The 21322-nt window shown below is 46.2% G+C and overlaps 2 protein-coding genes across 2 annotated transcripts in view; both read right to left on the bottom strand.

Annotated features, from left to right (window-relative positions):
- Positions 1-20374, bottom strand: part of LOC141606189 (uncharacterized) — a 31568-nt gene extending 11194 nt beyond the window's left edge. Inside the window, exon 1 of the mRNA XM_074425225.1 lies at positions 20339-20374. The gene's annotated coding sequence lies outside the window, so the exon portion shown is untranslated. The remainder of the gene's footprint in view (positions 1-20338) is intronic.
- On the bottom strand, positions 16916-18510 carry LOC141606190 (uncharacterized). Its single transcript, XM_074425227.1, has 3 exons — positions 18422-18510; positions 17547-17924; positions 16916-17274 (listed from the first exon to the last, which is right to left on the bottom strand). Exons 2-3 carry the CDS (start codon positions 17889-17891, stop codon positions 17113-17115), a joined length of 507 nt encoding a protein of 168 aa, XP_074281328.1. The 5' UTR covers positions 17892-17924; positions 18422-18510; the 3' UTR covers positions 16916-17112.
- Positions 20375-21322: the final 948 nt, after the last annotated feature.

Genomic DNA, 21322 nt, shown 5'->3' with positions numbered 1-21322 from the left:
CTGCTCTATAATACGAGCACCGGTCAGCTCGTTCCATCTCGCCAGCTCCTCGATCAACCTCGCGCTTTCCGCTACAAGCCGGGTGGAGGAAACCTTCTGGGATGAAGAGTCGGTGGTGACGTTTCGATCACCAGCCTGCAGTTGGGAGGGGGAAACCTTCTGGGATGAAGAGTCGGTGGTGACGTTTCGATCACCAGCCTGCAGTCGGGAGGGGGAAGCCTTCTGGGATGAAGAGTCAACGGTGACGTTATGATCACCAGCCTGCGCGGGTCTCTCCTCCACTTGCTGCTCATTAAGAGCGACGGCCGACGGCGGGTGATCTGCAAAATTTAAACGAAAGCATCAGTATCAACATACAGACATGCCGAAAAACCCGTAATCAGCAGTGCCTAATGAGTCGGCCGAATCTGAGCCACAGAGTAGATCAGTACCATGCCTGGCCTTCTTGGCCGAAGGACGCATTTCCTCGCCAGTAGCAGAAGCAGCGACAGCGGTAGAGGCTGTCCCCTTCCTCTTACGGACAAGGGGAGGCCCCTCCTCGTCAGAGTCCTCCCCATTGGTGATATCAACGATCTCCACCGTTGCCTTCTAAACAGGGGGAGTAGGAGGTGGAACTGATGTCGACGCCATCGCCGCCGAAGACTTTGTTTTTCGCGTATGGCGCGGCATGTTATTAACAACCTTCGCCTGGGCCTCCACCACATTCAAGCTCCTCAGCCGTTGATCCATGAGATCATTCGGCGACGTCCTGCGATCATGGGCAAGAGCCTTGGGGTGCAAGTTAGCAACGGTTTTATCTTTGTGCAGCCCCATTCTCCGGAGAATATTCTCAGACAGGTCCGGTCCAAAGTGGTCTGCGAAGGAAACAAAGCAAGAATTAAATAGAAGAAATAAATCGAAACTCGAGAAACAGGAACATTGAGAGCGGCGACAGGCCTCGCACCGACCCCACTCACCCTGTGTTAGGGCCGGTATGAGGCCGACATGACAGAGCGGCTCATCCTGGAGGATGATCTGCGTTGGGGGAATCCATCTTTTCGGCACCCCACTCTTGTCCGCCTCGAAGAGCCTCATCGCCAGCTTCTCATCCTCCTTAAGAAGGACCTTGCCGGCATCCATCTTGAGCTTCTTCCGGGTGACCCATCTGTCGTGCTCCGCCTTAGTTTCACACCGCAAATTAACTTGGTGCTGAAAGGAGCGGGGCAGCGGGTAGTCATCCGGCACCTTAACATACACCCACCGACCTTGCCAGCCCTTGCAGGAAGAAAGCTTGTCAACAGAGACATAACCCTGCTCCGTTTTCACACTGTACCATCCGACGCGGCCAGAGATTGATGGCCGGAGTGAGTGAAGCCGGCGGAATAAATTCACCGTTTGGGCCTCTCCCTTGAAGAGACAAAGCCAGACAAAGCCGACTATGGTCCTCACAGCCAACGGGTGCAGTTGGGCAACAACAACGTTCATGGCCCTAATAATGGCCATAACGTACTCATTCAGCGGAAACCGGAGCCCGTACTCCAAGTGCCGCATGTATACGCCGGTGTAGCCCGGCGGAGGGCAACAGACGGCCTGACCCTCCTCAGGGATAACAATCTTATATCCCCTGCTAAATAAAAAATGGCCCTCGAAAAATTTCTCGCCGGAACAACTGGCGAGCTTATGGGTCCAAGCACGGTCAAGGCGGACCTTACAGGCGTCGCCGTGATCCATAACGTACTGCCTCTCCTCATTAGGACGAGCCTTTTCAGCATCACCACCAAAATCGTCTGCGTCGTCATCGACTTCATCATCGTCATCCCATTCCTCCAAAAATCGAGGATCAACTTCAGGAGAAGGAGACCTCGGGCCCCCAGACCTCATCGGGATGGCGTCTGGTTTCTCCTCCTCATCAAGACGCGACGGGGATCCCCCCGGCGCAGGAGTGCTAGTCCCAGCGTCAGCAGAAGACATAATGGCAATGATTATTTAACAAAATAAGAAAGGAATTTTGTTTGTTTACCTTGAAGAAAAACGCTCGCCGGATTAACAACTCTGAAAGTTAGAAAAAGAAACCCTTGAAAGTTTAGAGAGGAAAATTTTGGGAGAATGAAATTGGTGGCCAATTTCGCGGAACAACTGCCCTATTTATAGAAAAAAAAAGCCCATAAAGAAGGATCAATCAGAGAACAGCCCATGAAGCGTCAGCCAATCAGCAAGCAGACACGTGTCGGACATGCAACGTCAATCGTCGCAACAGTTAAACGTCAATCAACGCAACAGTGATCAAGCGTCTTCAACACGCCCTTTCATATCTCTGCCTATTCATCTTCCTCAACAAATTCCTAGGTATCTGCTCTCCGCCGGCCACAAGATCAACCATGCTATGGAGCACCGGCCTGGGGGCAATCAAAAGCAACCGGCACTCTCAACCCTGGTCTCGGCCAGCGTCACTTTCTCTTCCACATCGGATGCCCTTTACGCATCCATGCGGAGGGGGGATATATATGGTACGGCCTAATAAGAACCAGGCCGAGATAGAAGAAGCCGATACAGAAAAATTTCAGAAATCACTTTCGCAGAATATACGCTCAGCATACATCGGAGCCCATACAACGGCATAGACTACGCTGGGGGCAAATTGATGGGGCATATTCTGCACCGCTGACCAAGTCAACATATTGAGTAAGGTCAAAGATATCCACAATAAGTCAACGACTTAGACAGTCTAGCCGATGCAACCCATCGGCCTGTCACCTGGGGTCTCGGCCTGACAACCAGCCAGCCGGGACACATATCCGCGTACTCATATCCAAGACCCTCGGCCGGCCTGCCATAGGTCCATCGGCCGAGGGTAGAACGGTCTTTCCACCTGCTAACCACTTGGCCACTTGGCCACTACGTGACAAAAGGTGAAAGTCTATAAATACTCCTCAATCCTCATTGAGGAAAGGATCCAACAATTAACCTAAGAATCACTATTCATCTGGTAATATCTTCCTTATCTCTCTACAATATACTTAGCCAAGTAACACGCAACTTATCTCTCTAAGTTCACTGACTTGAGCGTCGGAGTGAGTACGCTTGGCACAAAGCCAAGCCCTCAGTTCATTCATTGTTGCAGGATAGGCCGAGAGGAACGATAGAGACGTGAGGAATCCAACCCAAGACATCATTCTACAAGCCAAGGGTGGTAACAATACTTGCTCTGGAATTACACCCGGAACAATATTCATAATAATAATAATGTTAGTAATAGTAGTATTTATATTAATATGAATATTATTGATTTCAATAATCATAATGTTTATTATAATAACAATAACGACTATGATTAATTAATATAATAATATTAAATAATATTATTAATAATAATAAAAATAATAATATTAATAAAAATTATTAAGTTTAAGATGAGTAGAATCGAAATGGGCTGAAATTAGTGGAGCTGAACTGAACTCAATGAAGCTGAGCTGAACTGACTGAATTGAACTGAACTGAATTGAACTAAATAGAGTTGAGCTGAACTGAAGTGAGCTGAAAATAAGTCAGAAAAAACATGGCCTAAGTTTATGAATTACTCCCTCCGACTTTTATTTTTCTTCCCGTTTCTCTAATACATGTGAGGAGTATTATAATGAAATGGGAAGAAAACAGCAAGCCGGAGGGAGTACATTACAACGTGGTCATTCGTTGTACTCCGTATTTAATAGATTCAATTTTACGCCAACTATATGTAAAATTACATTACGGTAAAAATAACACAACTAGATATTCACAAATTCGAGGAGGAGAGAATGTCCATTTTCCATGTAATAAAATAAATTGTACATATAAAATGCTATACCATATTTAATCTAACACAATGTTCATAATTATAAAATTATAAAAGTTATTTTTAAAAATTATTTATATATCCAGTGCATTTTTGCATGGGTTCTAAGCTAGTGTGGGGTATATTGGAGTGCAAAGTAAGGCTGGTCAAAAAGGGTTGCTCTAAATCTGGGTTTACAGTAAGTGGTGGTTCGAAGGGAGTAAATTGACCCACGAAAATGTCTTACTTTGACTTTCTTCTGATTTATTTTTACCTCAAATTCACTTCTTTTGAACCACTACTTGCAACCAACAACCACAACAAACAACACAACCACGACCTACCTTGCACTCTCCTCTACCGACATGCCACATTTCAGACCAAACAAAGCATCATAACCCATTAAAAGACCGACAAGAAACCCCATGACCACCTGTTGTGAACGCAGATTTAGAGCAACCCTCTTTGACCAGACTTACTTTACACACTAATATACCCCACATAAGGCCACATATCACCACCATATTGATAACCCCTGAAAAGCTTGTACTCTCACCTTTCCAACGAGACTATAGTGATCAAACTCCGGCCAAAATGTCGTGTTTGACAGAAAAATTATTATTAAAGGTTGTGATTTACAAACTTTTTTTTTAAAGGGGGTGTTTAGAAAAAAAGTTTTTTAAAGGTTGTGTTTGACAAAAAAAACCCTATATATTAACTAAACCATTCTCTAGGCCGCGGTTTTGAAATGCTAATACACAAGATTGGTCTCTCTTTTGAACTCGCGAGGTGTACTATGAATAATTAAGATATCTTAATTGATAATCTTTCAAAATTTCTCGAATATCAATAACAATTGTAATCTTATATGTGGTCTATGCTTTGTAAGGTGTATCTTATATCTTATTAGTTCACTCAGTTTACTCACGAGGCGGAAAAACACGGTCAAGAGGGTTATGCAATACCTCATCAACTACAAATCGATAGATACCCGTGTTGCTAAAGGAGATAAATTCAGACTCACTGATCAATGACTAAAGAATGAGTTTGAAACTAAGTAATGAAGAATATCCCTTATGCCTTGGCTGTAGGGAGTTTGATGTATGCACAGGTTTGTACAAGACTTGACATTATATACATAGTTAGGATGTTAGGAAGATATCTCAGCAATCCGGGAATTGATCAAAGGAAAGCGGTCAAGAGGGTTTTGCGATACCTCAGAAGAACAAAAGATTACATGCTTACTTACAAGAGGTCAGATCAGCATAAGGTCATTGGGTATTCCGACTCTAATTTTGCGCGATGCCAAGACAGCTTGAAATCCACATCAGGATATATTTTTCTAATGGCTGGTGGAGCTGTGTCTTGGAAAAAGTGTTAAACAATCAATTACGGCTACTTCCACCATGGAAGAGAATTCATAGCTTGTTATGAGGCATCTAATCAAGCATTATGGTTAAGGAATTTTGTCACGGAACTACACATAGTGAATGGCATGGACAAGCCACTCTGGATGCTATGTGACAATAAATTTGCGTATTGTATTATAACAACAATAAGAGCTTGAAAAAATCGAAACATAATGATGTCAAGTTTAGAGTTGTGAAGGAAAGAGTGCAGAGTGGTCGATCGTTTTTAGAGCATATTGGTACAAACTCCATGGTTGGGGATCCGCTGATCACCAAGGGTATACCGCCCAAGGTTTTTCTAGAGCACAAAGCTCGTATGGGTGTTATACCACTGTAGTATATTCAGTTTCATTGGGAGTTTGTAATTATAACATTGCTTATATGACAATATTTTTTAGGGTATTTGGTTTAAGGTTGCATGCAAATAAAGTTCAAATTTAAAGTTTTCAGTTATTTACTCTGCTACTTGTTTATATTGACCATTAAGGGTCATATTAAGAGAAATTGTAGCAAATGCCGCTTTGATCCTATGTTAGTATGACTGATGGACCAAATTGCACAAGACGGTTAGAAATTTGATAGCACTACTAGCTCATAAGGTTATTGTTCCGGGTGTAGATTCCGGAGCAGATTTGTTTACCACATAAGCTTGGTGAAATGATGTCTTTCCTTGCCTTGACTCTTCCTTTCGGTCTCTCCTGAAACGATGAACAAACTGAGGGCTCGGCTTTGCACCGAGCGTACTCACTCCGACGCTCAAGTCAGTAAACTTAAATGGATTAAGTTGTGTGTTACTTGACAAAGTATATTGTAGAGAGATAAGGGAGTTTATACCAGATGAATAGTGAGTTTTAGGTTTGATTGTGGATCCCCTTCTCAATGAGAGAAGTGGAGTATTTATAGACTTTCACCTTTTGTCACGTAGTGGCCAAGTGGGCCAAGTGGCGTAGTAGGTGGAAAGTCTGTTCTACCCTCGGCCGAGGGACCCATGGCAGGCCGGCGGGCCCTGTTGACTCCATGCCGAGGGGTCTTGGATATGAGTACGCGGATATGCGTCCCGGCTGGCTAGTTGTCTGGCCGAGACCCAGGTGACAGGCCGACAGGCTGCGTCGGCTAGACTGTCCAAGGTGTTGACTTGCTTTGGATATCTTTGACCTTGCTCAATATGTTGACCCGGTCAGCGGGTGCAGAATATGCCCCATCAATTTGCCCCCAGCGTAGTCTATGCCGTGGTATGGACCTTCGATGAGTGTTGAGCGTATTCTGCGCAAGTAAAAATTTCTGCCCCGGCTTCTTCTACCTCGGCTTGGTTCTGCTTAGGCCGTACCGTATCCCCCCCTACACATGGATGTGTAAAGGGCATCAAATGTGGGAAAGAAAATGGCGCTGGCCGAGATCGAGGTTGTGAGTGCCGTGTGCTTTTGATTGCCCCCAGCCGGTGCTGCTAAGCTTGGTTGAGTCAGCGGGCCGTTTGGCAAGTAGATAATAAGGAGCGTGTTGAAGAAGATACGTCGATTGGCATTCCGCCAAGTAGCGTGTCAAAGAAGATTGGTAACTGTTGTGACGATTGACATTCTGTGTCTGCATGCTTGACACGTGTTTCGTTGTTGATTGGTTGACGCTTCATGGGCTTTGCCCTGATTGGTCGGACTGAGTGGGATTTGCCCTATAAATAGGGCAGTTAGCCCCTGAATTTGGCCTTCCAAATTCATTCTCTCAAAAAATTTTCTTCTTTTCGCTTAGTTTTCTTTGACGAAACTTCTCTCTAGTCTTTGAAGCGTTACTCGGCGTAACACTCTTCCCAAGGTAAACAAACAAATTTTCCAACTTTTAATTGTTAATTTTTTTTTGTGAACATGTCTTCTGCTGATGTCGAACCTAGTAATCCTGCGCCGGAGGGTTCCCCGTCGCGCCTTGATGAGGAGGAGGCACTGGCCTCCATCCCGATAAGGTCTGGGGGCCCTAGGTCTCCTTCTCCTGAGGTTGACGATCAGTATTTGGATGGTTTCTCTGATGATGATGGTGATGATGACGGTGATGATGAGGAAAGGACTCATCCTGATGAGGATAGGCCGCAAATCCTGGACCACGGCGACGCCTGTAAGATCGGCCCTGATCGTGCTTGGACCAATAAGTTCGCCAGTTGTTCTGGTCCTGATTTTTTTGAACATCACTTCTCCTTCGGCAGGGAGTATAGGATTGTTATTCCTAAAGAGGGTCAGGCCGTCTGTTGCCCTCCCCCGGGTTGTATCGGCGTATACATGAGACACCTGGAGTATGGGCTCCGGTTTCCTCTCAATGTATACGTTGCTGCCATAATTCAAGCAATGAACGTTGATGTGGCACAGTTGCATCCGTTGGCCATCCGGACGATTGTTGGCTTTGTGTGGCTATGCCAGTTTAAGGGGGAGGCCCCAACGGTGAACCTATTCCGCCGGCTTCATCACCTTCGAATGAATGTTCAAGGTGGCAAGGGGTGGTATAGCATACAGACCGAGCCAGGTTATATCACCGTCCCCAAGCTCACTTCCTGCAAGGACTGAAAGAAACGGTGGGTATATGTTGAGGTTCCCGGGGATTATCCACTGCCTCGGTCCTTCCAGCACCGCGTCAATTTGCGGTGCGAGAGCAAAGGGGAGCGTGAGAAATATGTCTCCCGGCATAAGCTTAAGATGGACGCCTTGAAGGTCCATCTTAATGCGGACGAACGGCGGGCAATGAAGCTGTTCGAGACTGATAAGGATGGGTCGCCGAAGGGATGGATGCCCCCGACGCAGATCATTCTTCAAGATGAGCCGCTCTGCCACGTCGGCCTCATACCGGCCCTAGCACAGGGTGAGTGGGGTCGGTGTGAGGCCCATCTCTACTTTTGATGCTTCTGTTTTTTGAACCTTGATTTATTTCTTTTATTTAACTCTTGCTTCGTTTCTTTTACAGACCGTTTTGGCCCGGATCTGTCTGAGGAAATCCTCAAGAAGATGGGACTTGACAAGGAAAAGAACGTTGTTGAGATGCATCCGAAGGCCGATACACGTGATCGCAGACCGGCGCCAAACGACCTTATGGACCAGCAGTTGAAGGCCCTAGATACGACGGCGGCCCAGGCGAAGGTTGCTGGTAACATACCGCGCCGAAAGCGAAAAACAATGTCTTCGGCGGCGACGGCGTCAACTTAAGTTCCACCTCCAATCCCTTCAGTCCAAAAGGAGACGGTGGAGATCGTCGATATTACCGAGGAGGAGGTCACATTGGCAGAGGAATCTCCTCTCTTACGCAAGAGAAAAGAGACTGCTGCTACTACTGCTGCTACTGCTACCGAGGCCGGCAAAGAAATGGGTCCTCCGGCCAAGAAGGCCAAGCCTGGTACAGATCTAACCTGTGGCTCGGACTTAGCGGTTCATTAGGCGTTCGATGACAGCTCTCGGTATGTCCATGAATGTTGACATGGATGCTTTGATTGAATTTTTTGTAGATCAACCGCCGCCGTCTACCGAGTCCCCTCGAACGGCGTCCGAGAAGCGACCTGCGCAGACGGGTGGTAAAGATGCCACCGTCGTCTCCTCCTTCCTGAAGCCTACCCCCGCCCAGATTAGGTCGGAGGGCCTAAGTTTGTCCAGGATGTTGGCGAAGTGGGCTGATGTGGCCGGTGCTCATATTATGGAGCAAGAAAAGGTCATGGCTGAAGTTGCCCCACAGCTTGAGCGGCTCAGGCTTGAGCTCGCTGCTGCGAAGAAGGAAGCTGAGAGGGCCAAGGCTGAGGCTGAAAAGGCGGTCCTTGCTGAGCGAAAACTTAGGGAGGACGCTGAAAAGGCGGTCCTTGCTGAGAGAGCCAAGGTTGAGGCTGCAGGGGCTGAAGCCGCTAAGCTGCTGGAGGAGCGTGACAAGCTTCAGGCCATCGTCGACTTCACTGCTAAGAAGAGGGACGAATGGAAGTCTATGTTTAAGGCCCAGGGGAAGGTGGTTCAGAATACGAGGGCTATCATCGCCCAGAGGGAGTTGGACATTGAGACGCTCCAAAGCGTCATCCTCCCTAACATGTGCGCCCAATACCGGGACCTGGCCGAAGAAGCCGCTAGGGAAGTGATCGGGGAGCTCTTTCCGGATGGCTCCTTCCCGTGGCAGAGATTTGACGAGCTGTTTGATGACAAGCTTGATGCTAAGGCGAAGGCCGCGGAGGAGAAGGCTGCGGAGGAGGCAAGGGTGAAGAAGGAGGAAGAGGAGGCCGCGGAGAAGGCGGCCCATGCTGAAAAGGCGAAGGCGGCCAAGGAGGAAGCTGAGAGGGCAAGGGCAGCTGAAGCTGAAGCTGCCAAGTTGGACTCTGGGTCGCCCACCGATGGTGATGCCGTTGCTGCTGCTGATGTCGCCGGTGGCGACCAGCAACAGGCATAGGGAGATGGGCGGTCGTCACCAGATTCACCCGGCATCTCGGATAGCTTTAGCTGTTCGGGGGCCAATTATTAAGCCTTTCCTCCCTGCCATCTTTTGGCACTTCATGTCATATGTCTGTACCCTTTTGCTGTTCCTTTTTTGTAAACTTTGGTAGGTAGTGTTTAGGCTATCCCTATGGGGACGGTCGTCGTCTGCATTCTCCTTACTTGTAATCATTTTCAATAAAGCTTGTTTATTGGCCCTCGGCTTGGCCGGGGCTTTGATCACAATCCTTCACTTGTCTTCTTACGTTATTAATTGAGCGCTTTTTTCGTTTTTACCTTTGGCCTGGCCGAGGCAGCTAGAATGCGTATCTCAACTGTGCTTAACGTTTTTTTAAACATGTGAACATGTTAGCGTATCGACCGTTGTGTCCCCTGCCAGGCCTTCGGTTGGCCGAGGCGGTTAGAGGTTACGGCTCGACAGCGTTCGTATCTGTAGACATATTGATCGCTTCCTCTGCCAGGCCTTCGGTTGGCCGAGGCGGCTAGAATTGCGTCTCAACTGTACTTATACGTTCCTAAGGCATGTTGGTCGCTTTCGCGAGTATCAATCGCGTGGTAGTGATCGCCGTGGCGTCTACTTCTTGGGGTGATCGCCGGCTTGGGCCGTGGCGTCTACCTCGATATGACTACTGGGGGGGGGGAGGATAAACACTTTGATGGAAAACTTGGATGATTCTTCATTAGATATAAACACGCGTTGGGGTGCCAACAACAATTTTGGACACCTCCGCCGCTATACAAAGTATTTCCGAGGTTGTCGGTGTTCCAATGGCTCATCAAAGGCACACCCTCCATGTCCGTCGCCCGGTATGTACCCGGCCTCATTTCTTCAACCACTTTGTAGGGACCCTCCCAGTTGGCCGTCAATTTACCATGAATGTTTCCTTTGTTGGTGGCGGCCGACTTTATTAGGACTAGATCCCCTACTTTTAAGTCCCTTTTGTGGACTCTTCGATTGTAGGCTCTTCTCATTCGGTTTTGGTATCCGCCAAGTTGAGGCGTCTTTGTATCTCGGCTTTCTTCGACCAGGTCTAGCGAGGTTCTCAGACCTTCCTCATTTTCAACCGGGTTAAAGGTGGTCGTTCTGAATGTCGGCACCGCCGCTTCAATTCGCGAGGATCGCTTCGGACCGTAGACTAAGTGGAATGGACTGTACCCGTTGCTTCTTTCTCCGTGGTTCGAAGGGACCACAGGACGCCGGGTAGTTCATCGGCCCATCTTCCCTTTAGGTGTTCAACTTTCTTCTTCAAACCGTTGAGGATTGTTTTATTGGTCGCCTCCTTTGTCCGTCGTTGCTCTGTGGGTGGCAGACGGAGGAGTATGCAAATTTGATACTAAGTTCTTCCAACCAGTTCATTATTGTGTCACTCCAAAACTCCCGGCCGTGGTCAAATACCATGACTTGGGGTAACCCAAAACGAGTTATGACATTTTCCCAGATTACCTTTCTTACGGCCGCCGTCGTCTTCGAAGGTACCGCTACAGCTTCAACCCATTTGGTGAAGTAGTCAACGGCGACAATCAAGTACTTTCTTCCTCCGGATGCCGTTGGAAATGGCCCTAGTAGATCCATCCCCCACTGTGCAAAAGAAAGGGGACTAAGTACTGCGAGTTCTCGGAAGGTGCATGTATCACCGGAGCATGCATTTGATTGTTGTTGCACTTTTTGGTTTTGGCTCTCGGAATCCTCAAGCATGGTGGGCAGAAGTAGCCGGCTCGGAGAGCTTTGTGGGCTAGTGTTCTTGCCCCCATGTGATGACCACAGATGCCTTCGTGAATTTCTGTCAAGATTAGCTCGCGTCGTACCGGGCCGACACATTTCAAGAGTGGCCTTATCACGGACCTCCTGTATAATTCTCCTTCAAACACCAAGTACCTTGCTGCGATCCTCTTTATCTTCTGCGAGAGACTGCGATCCTCTGGTAACTCATTTGTCAGTTTATACTTCATTATCGGAGTCATCCACGTCGTCTCGGCCTCTATGTCGCCCACCATGCCGACGGTTTCAGTAATGCTTTTAGCATTCCTGATGTCCACCAGCACGGTTCGACCGACATTCTTGATGGTTGAACCGGCAAGTTTTGAGAGAGCGCGTCGGCTCGGTTGTTCTCAGACCTGGGAATGCAATGTATCTGGAAAGATTTCAATTTTGAAGTGTCGGCTTTTACCTTTTCCAGGTACCTTGTCATCCCGTCGTCTCGAGTCTCATACTCTCCTCGGACTTGATTAGTCACCAAGAGCGAGTCTGTTTTCAAAATGATGTGTTCCGCCCCGGCAGCTCTAGCTAACTCGACTCCAGTTATCACCGCCTCGTATTCGGATTCGTTATTTGAGGCCGAGAAGGTAAACTTCAAGGCATACTCAAACTCGTCCCAGTTTGGGCTGATGATAAGGATGTCGGGACGTGATTCTTCCTGATATGTGCACTCGGCCAAGAAGTCTGCCAGCGCTTGCCCCTTTATCGAAGGCCTCGGTTTATACTGAATGCCGTAGCCGGAGAGTTCCACTGCCCATTTGATAAGTCTGCCTGATTTTTTGAATTTTTCTAGGGCTTTCTCCAACGGCTGGTCGGTTAAGACCGTCACGGGATGTGCGTCGAAGTAGGGTTTTAACTTCCTTGTGGCAACGACGACAGCGAAGGCTGCTTTTTCAATCAGTGGGTAGTTTCTCTCGGCGGCCAGCAGTGTGTGGCTGATAAAGTAAATTGGTCTGTCTTTGCTTGTTTTCTTCCCGACAATTACGGACCGACCGTGGCCGAGGTAATCGCTAAGTATAGGTATAGCGTCTCCCCAAAGATCGGCCGGGACGGGGGTCGGCGAGTGTCGAAGGTGAGCTTTCAGTTGCCCGAAAGCTGTGCTTTGTTGCTCCCCCCAGCTGAAATCCTTATTTCCCTTCAAAACTGTAAAGAACGGTGTGCTCTTATCGGCTGACCGAGAGATGAAACGGGCAAGGGCCGCCATTCTCCCGGTCAGCGTCATAACCTCTTTTCGATTCCTCGGCTACGGTAGGTCCAATATTGCTTGGACTTTCTCTGGATTGGCATCAATTCCCCTTGCGCTGACAAGCACGCCGAGGAACTTGTCGGCCCGGACACCGAAGTTGCATTTCTTTGGGTTGAGCTTCATCCTATACTTCCTTAGTGAACAAAATGTCTCGTGTAAATCGGCTAAGTGCTTGCTGTCAGACTTGCTTTTTACAATAGCATCGTCGACGTAAGCTTCAATGTTTCGCCCTTTTTTATTTTGGAACACTTTGTCCACCAGTCTTGTGTAAGTTGCGCCGGTGTTCTTCAAACCGAACGACATCATTTTATACATGTATGTGCCGTTACCGGTGATGAATGCGCACTTAGGCATGTCTTCTTCGGCCATGAATACCTGATGATACCCTGAGAAGGCGTCCAGCAGGCTCAGCATAGTGTAGCCTGCCGTGGCGTCGATTAAACTATCTATTCGAGGCAAAGGATAGCAATCTTTGGGGCACGCTTTATTAAGATTGGTAAAATTTACACACATCCTCTACGCCCTCGATGATTTCCTCACCATTACAACATTAGCTAACCACTCAGGATAAGTACAAGGCATGATAAAGCCCGCCGCTAGTAATTTATCTACCTCGGCTTTGATGGCCTCATCCTTCTCGGCTGAGAAGTTCCTCATCTTCTGCTTGACAGGGCGAGCGGTGGAGAGTACGTTCAGCTTGTGAACAATTACCTCCCGGCTCACGCATGACATCTCGGCTGCTGAGTAAGCGAAGACGTCTTTGTTCTTTCTCAGAAGGTCTAGGAGAGCAGCCCTGAATTTTGGCTCTAGGTTGACACCGATAGTTACGGTGCGCCCTGGGTCAATTTCCACTTCTTCGGTCTCGGCTCCTTCGACCATGCCGACAGTGGCATCCATGAGTTCGCCCTCCTGTTGTAAGGATGGGCTCTTCCCCTTCTCTGACGTCTTCGCCACTTTGAGGGATTGCATGTTGCACCCTCTGGCAGATATCTGGACGTTGACTACTTCGTCTTTTTCGTCCTTTGAGACGAGTTTATGCGCTTTCCCCGTTCCGAGACATACATCGATTCGGGGCCCGGATGGACATTCGCATCGGCCTCGCTCGAGTGACTCGACCTATGAGAACGTTGTAGGCGGACGAGCCGTCAATGACCACGAACTCAGATAGGACATTCTTAGCCGCATTCCCTTCGCCGAACATCACCGGAAGTCTGATTGACCCTGGGGTACAGGCCGGCCCGGAAAAACCGTACAAACGGATTGGTGCGGGGGCTCAAGTCCTCAATCTTGACCGAGATTGAGTAAGCACTCGCCGAACATAATGTTCGTGTAGGCGCTGTGTCAATCGGCACCTCTTGACAAGGTGGTTGGCTATGTCCAAGTGGACTACAAGTGGGTCATTTTGTGCGGAGCGATGACTCCTCGTAGTCCTTCTTCCCAATAGTTATGTCGGGGATGTTGGAAGCGGGGATCGCTGTTTTGGGCACAAAGTTGATGGCCTGATATAGCTCGTTCAGGTGCCGTTTGTGCCCATGAGCGGACCCACCGTTCTCGTTGCCCCCGATGACAACATGGATTACTCCTATCCGTTCAAAGACGGATTTTTTATTTGAGCCGCCGGTATTAGTCTTTTGGCCTCCGGCAACATATTTGCTGAGGCTCCCCTTCCGGATCAGCTCTTCAATGGCATTCTTCAGATGCCGACAGTTGTCAGTTAAGTGACCGGTGTGGCCGTGGTACTCACAGTACTAGCTCGTGTCACCGTCCCCCCTCGCCTTGGGAGGCCTTTCCCACTTCTGCCCCTCGCTCTTGCTCAGGGAGAAGACCTCGGCAGCAGATACGACCAGGGGGGTATGACCATTGTACCGCTTTCGGTAGTACGGCCCCGAACTCCCCCCGGCGCCCACCGAGTTCTGTTTCCTGGCGGACTTGTCAGACCGTGACCTATTACTGTCACGGCGTCCTTCATCCGGATTGTCCTCCCGGCGGCTCTTCCTCTCTGGGTGCCCGGCCTCGCTGTGGCCTACCCAGGTCTTGTGATAGTCCTCCACCTTTATGGCTTGGTCGGCCATCTTCCTGGCGGAGTCTAGGCTCAGGCCTCCGCACTTGATGAGCTCGTTTTTAAGTCCCCTCTTGGGAGGCCTTTCATCGGTCGCGAAGGCCGCCGATTCATTGTTCACTCACGAATCTGTTGAACCTTGGCATCGAACCTCTTTACATAGCTTCGTAGAGACTCGCCCCCCCGTCGATAGTCGGGAGATCCGATGTCTCGACGGCCCTCCTCTTATTGCAAGAATACTGGGCCGAAAATGTGTCCCTTAGGTCGGCATAACAGTATACCGACCCATTGGGTAGCCCCTTGTACCAACTTTGTGCCATCCCATGCAGGGTCGTTGGGAAGACTCGGCACCAAACCTCATCAGGTTGCTCCCATACCGACATGTAAGACTCGAAAGCCTCGGCATGGTCGGTTGGGTCGCTTTCTCCTTTATATGATATGGGCGGCAACTTTAGCTTAGTCGGCACCGGGACCTCTAGGACATAGGCACTGAGGGGCTGTCTGACCACGTGTCGGATGACACGCGGCGATCGGCTCCTCGCATCCTTAGTCCGGCTCCTCTCCCCGTGGCGGGAAGGGCTTCTTCTCCGACTCTGGTGAGTCGGACTTCTTCTCCGACTCTGGTGAGTCGGACTTCTTTCACTCCTCTGGGGCAGGCCTCGTTGGTGCCGCGGCGACGCTGTCCTCCCGCGAGTGCGGGAAGGACTCGTGTCCTCCGCCATCGGCACTGGGTTCCCGGCGTCTTGACATGGTCAGCTTCCTCCAATGCTCCGTTCAAGTTTCTCGGAGTCACTTTTTGGACCCTGGTCTCCTCTGGAGGTGCCGCCGCTCTTGTCGTCGTGACAGTGTGAGTCGGCGTTCTACCCATTAGGTCCAGGAATAGCTTTAGTTTAGCTGCATCAACCACATGTCCCATGACAGTGACTTGGTCGGTGGGCAGCGGTGTATCTTGTTCTTTTGGCATCCCGTACGTCGTATCAGTGATACGACCGGTGGGGATCGCCCGATTTGTAGTTGTGGAATGTGTCATCTTTGAAGAATTCAGTTTCCACACGCACCATCTCTGGCTGTTTCGACATCCTCTTAGCTCGGCGAATGGGTTTTGGGTTTTTTTTTTTTTTTTTTTTTTTGGGAATGATTTGACTAGCTTCTAGTATCTGTTCCCCACAGACGGCGCCAATTGTTCCGGGTGTAGATTCCGGAGCAGATTTGTTTACCACGTAAGCTTGGTGAAATGATGTCTTTCCTTGCCTTGACTCTTCCTTTCGGTCTCTCCTGAAACGATGAACAAACAGAGGGCTCGGCTTTGCACCGAGCGTACTCACTCCGACGCTCAAGTCAGTAAACTTAAAGGGATTAAGTTGTGTGTTACTTGACAAAGTATATTGTAGAGAGATAAGGGAGTTTATACCAGATGAATAGTGAGTTTTAGGTTTGATTGTGGATCCCCTTCTCAATGAGAGAAGTGGAGTATTTATAGACTTTCACCTTTTGTCACGTAGTGGCCAAGTGGGCCAAGTGGCGTAGCAGGTGGAAAGTCTGTTCTACCCTCGGCCGAGGGACCCATGGCAGGCCGGCGGGCCCTGTTGACTCCATGCCGAGGGGTCTTGGATATGAGTACGCGGATATGCGTCCCGGCTGGCTAGTTGCCTGGCCGAGACCCAGGTGACAGGCCGACAGGCTGCGTCGGCTAGACTGTCCAAGGTGTTGACTTGCTTTGGATATCTTTGACCTTGCTCAATATGTTGACCCGGTCTGGCGCCGTCTGTGGGAGATTGTAAGAATATTGGGTCAAATGGTATTTATGTGGACACACTATTATACCGATTGTATTAGTTAGCTATCATTTAAGTTTAGCCCAATATAGTGACCCCATCCTAGATAATATAATACGGACATAATTAATTACATACGTTTTATAAAGTATGAGCTGGATATCTTAATTGTATAGATACACATTATGACGTTAACTGATACATGATTGTCATATCAGACTAAGGCGGCTGTTATAGGATAATAGCCCTTCCTATATATAAGCAGGGTTAAGGTCCCTGACAACACACTTTTTACCTAAACTCTTAAACATCCCATCGGTAGAGAGAACCCTAAGCGGTGAGTGTGTATCCTAGAGAAGGTTATAATGCGGGAACTGAAGTTCGTCAGTTCATCCTATTTCTATGGATTCATCAGGTATGCTCCCACTACTCTGATATACCAATTAATTAATTATGAAATTATGACTTTATTAAGGATTTAATTGTAACAAACAAATGTCACAAGTGGTACAACTTTTACAACTCAAAGGAAATTAAAGTAGCATCTTTTATTTATTAATAATCCCTACTATGGGATATTATTAGATGATGATGCTCGTTACCCTTACCCATATTATAAGATTACAATACAAGCATTATGAGCTCTAATTGTAGAATGTTGCAAATGCATTGACACCAGACATTTCAGCAACAACTCTGCCTCCAAGGATATTGTCATTGTACTCGGTCTTCTTTCCGGCCATACCCAACTTAACTTCCACCACATTCCAGTCGACCGGCCCAATTGGCCCTGCTTCCGCATATGCCTGTTCAAATATACGTTATGAAAAACAAGTCAGGTGAGGCTAGCTAGTTGTAAGAATCATAACATTTGCTTTTTAGCATTATTCATGATCGTATGGAATCTTTGATATTATTCTTAATCTATAAGACAAAATATAATCATGTGAGATCTTGTTTGATTTATCGTCATGAATGCTACAAGAATTATCATATTTTTATAATTTTTAATAATGTGTAGCTAAAGATATTCACGTTACAAAACGTGCATCGGCAAGTATGATAAAGCAACTGTTACCTTGCCAGCAGGGCTGTCAAAAGCGACAACAAACTTACGAGCAGTGGTGTCATCACCATCAGCATAGACCATACCGAACTTGACACCTTGAGGAAGAGTGCCTTGTTGCCTAGTGTTGACGCCGGTGTTGACAGGAAGTGGAGGGTAATTAGTGAGAGTACGGCCGTGCCAAAAGTGCCTCTCGATTTGATGCACACGTCCCTTGGAAAAGTTCCTGATGTTGGTTTGCATCACTAGTTCCTGTGACGACCTTGTCTCTTTGTCTTCCAACTCCTGCTTCAACTTCTCGAATTCAGCATCTTCGTTCTTCACTTGGAATACTTCTACTGTCATCTCCGCCGCCATTATCGTAGACTGATAATCTTTTGCTTAATTAGCCTGCATGTGTTAAACAATGTTTATGTAAGTTTCTCTAATCAACCAACACTTAAAATGCAGTTTTGATGAACCTTCCAAGAAAAACATATACGGAGTATATTTTGTTAGCTATTATTATGTCAATTGAGATAAAAATAGCTAACAAATATACTCAGAATATTAACATATTCTAATAGTTTCGTATTAAGTAGGGACGTCAATGATGTGCGAAAAAGTAATTACTATACGACATTCGCCTCAGTCACAACGAATATTCACAAAAGGTTGTACGTTAAAAGATAATAATATGATAGACAATAATAATCTTTAATTAATCAGAGATAATATAATTAGAATTATCTCTATTATTTCTAATAGCGGGAAGGTACGAGTGTTAACCACTGTACTCCCGCTAATTTCGTAGCAATGGCTAATTTATACACAAACCCATTTCATAATAACCATCTACATACTCGCCTTATATTATCGAAAGAATTTTATATATATTATTACTATACCTGAAAGGTTGTGTTAACTTTTTTTAGGTAAGATAGATATAAGATGTTGTAGTGCAAGAAAGAAGAGTGTAAAGTCCAATATTTATAGACTGAAGTCGCAGCTCCTACCATCCGCGTAGCAACTGTGTTTGTTTTTTTAAACGTGCTAAATTTAGTTTGTTTTGCCGAGGGGCGTCTTAAAGTAAATAGAGGTCCGGTGCAGCACAAAAAAATAAGGCCCCAAAAATGAATAAATAAGTGTCCTACACGTCGAGGTTTGTACTGAATTTTATTAGTAAAGTTAATAAATTCGGTGGCCAAAACTGGAGGCCCGATTCCGCCGCCCGTAATCGCAGGGTATTAGACGCCCCTGGTTTTGCCTATCCTCTATACACCTCAATTATTGGTGTACAGCACCATTATATACAGGATCATTACACGTGTTGATTTGTCTTTTTTTTTTTAACTCGTGAGGTGTATTGATAATTAAGATATCATAATTGATAATCTTTCAAAATTTCTCTAGTTTCTATATTATCAATAACAAATTGTAATCTTATTTGTGGTATATGCTTTGTAAGGTATATATTATACTCTGTATCATATTAGTTCACTCAGTTAACTCATCAGCAGAAAAACATGGTCCACCAGCCCGCTCCCCCACCGCCAGGGGTCGAGCTCGGTCAATGCCCACCAACACTTGTCCGTAAAAAAAGAAAAAAAAAGGCCAAATTTTGTCTATGTGAGCCGGGTTCGGGCCAGAGTTAAGGTCCAACCTGAATCCTCGCATGGACCATACTAGACTATTATGACAAGGGGTGTTCATCGTGGCGGGCCAATTCGCCCTAGCCCGGTCACATAGGCCAAGATCCAGTAGCCCGAACGGCCCGATCATCACCTCGGCCTAGCTAGTGCTCACATTTCATACGCCCGGCCCGGTCCAGCATGAAAAAATAGAAAGCAAAGGGGCTCAACCCGTCTCGCCCTGGCCCGTTGCTAAGTGGGTTGGGCTCGGGCTGAACAAAACTAGCCTGGTCCCTCACTCACGTCGTGCCCGGGCTGCTGACTCTCAGACCGGCCTAGCATACACATCCTCTAACTATGACTGCCTATTTGACTGGACTGGTCTACACTTGCTTAATTAGCCTGTATGTGTTAAACAATGTTTATGTAAGTTTCTGTAATCAACCAACACTGGGGTTGTTTGGTTGACACTTGAAAAACACAGGAATTGAAAAATCCCATGAATTGCAAAAACATGGGTTGTTTGGTTGCCATGTTTTTTGGAAAATGGAGGAATTAGAAGTTCCCAGGAACTTCCAATGCCTACATGATGTAGGAATTGGCTTACCTACTCCCCCCTTGGTCATTGGAAGTTCCCATGGAATTTAATTCCTACATGAGCAACCAAACACTTTTGCAAAATTCACCCGAATTGGATGCAGGAACTTAATTCCCATGAAATTGAAGTTCCTAGGAAAATTAAGTTCCTTGATCAACCAAACGACTCCTTAAAATGCAGTTTTGATGAACCATCCAAGAATAACATATATATTTTGTTAGCTATTTTTATGTCAATTGAGATAAAAATAGCTAACAAATATACTCAGAATATTTACGTATTCTAATAGTTTCGTATTATGTAAGGACCCGACGTCAATGATGTGCGAAAAAGTAATTACTATACGACATTCACCCTAGTCATAACGAATATACACAAAAAGGTTTTAAGTTAAAAGATAATAATATGATAGACAATAATAATAATCTTTAATTAATCGGAGATAATATAATTATAATTATCTCTATTATTCCTAATAGCGGGAAGGTACGAGTGTTAACCACTGTACTCCGGCTAATTTCGTAGCAATGGCTAATTTATACACAAACCCATTTCATAATATTATCGAAAGAATTTTATATATATTATTACTATACCTGAAAGGTTTTGTTAACTTTTAGGTGAGATAGATATAAGATAATGTAGTGCAAGAAAGAAGAGTGTAAAGTCCAATATTTATAGACTGAAGTCGCAGCTCCTACCATCCCCGTAGCAACATTTGTGCGGTTATTAAGAAATGACTGTGTTTGCTTTTTTAAAGGGTTTTTTTGTCAAAAACTACCTTACATTTAGGTGTCTTTGTAAAAAAACTACCTTATATTATTTTTCTTGTTTTAGACTACCTTTGTTTTCTCCTTTTTTTTGGTCAAAAACTACCTCCGCTAAGAGTTTAGACATATTTGGCTAGTTTTTCGGCTTTAACCTGCCTCACATGCCCAATTTATGTTTTAATTTTGCTTAGGATCGAATTTGGAAAGTCATTATGTACTTACGCTTAACATTAGTAGATTTTTGCAGTTAGTATTGGAATGTGAAAATATGAATTTTGCTTATGTGAAGTTAAATTGTAGTTTGGACGCGGTTGGTCATTGTTGTTTGATGTTAAAAGAGTCATTTGAGATAAGTTAAGGTCACTAAATCGACCAAATTTCGCCAGATTTTCGGCATAGGTAGTTTTTTACCAAAAGAGGAGAAAACAAAAGTAGGCTAAAACAAGAAAAATAATATAAGGTAGTCTTTTTACAAAGACCCCTAAATATAAAGTAGTTTTTGACAAAAAAAACTCTTTTTTAAACGTGCTAAATTTAGTTTGTTTTGCCTATCCTCTATTAGACCTGACAAACAGATCGGGTCGTGTCGGGTTCGTGTTCGTGTCACATATAAACGGGTCACAAACCCTCCAACCCAAACCCGACCCAATTAAATATCGTGTCGTGTTCGTGTCGACCCACTTACATAAATGGGTCATCAAGTATCAACCATAACCCGTTAATTTCGTGTCGTGTTTTCGTGTCATGTCCATATTTGGAAAGTTTAAGTATATTTATGTGAAGGAGGACCTAAAAAAAATTGGATTACTT

Source organism: Silene latifolia, chromosome 10, assembly GCF_048544455.1.
Source record: "Silene latifolia isolate original U9 population chromosome 10, ASM4854445v1, whole genome shotgun sequence".
Lineage (NCBI taxonomy): Eukaryota > Viridiplantae > Streptophyta > Magnoliopsida > Caryophyllales > Caryophyllaceae > Silene > Silene latifolia.
This window is presented reverse-complemented; position numbering and strand designations above follow the sequence as displayed.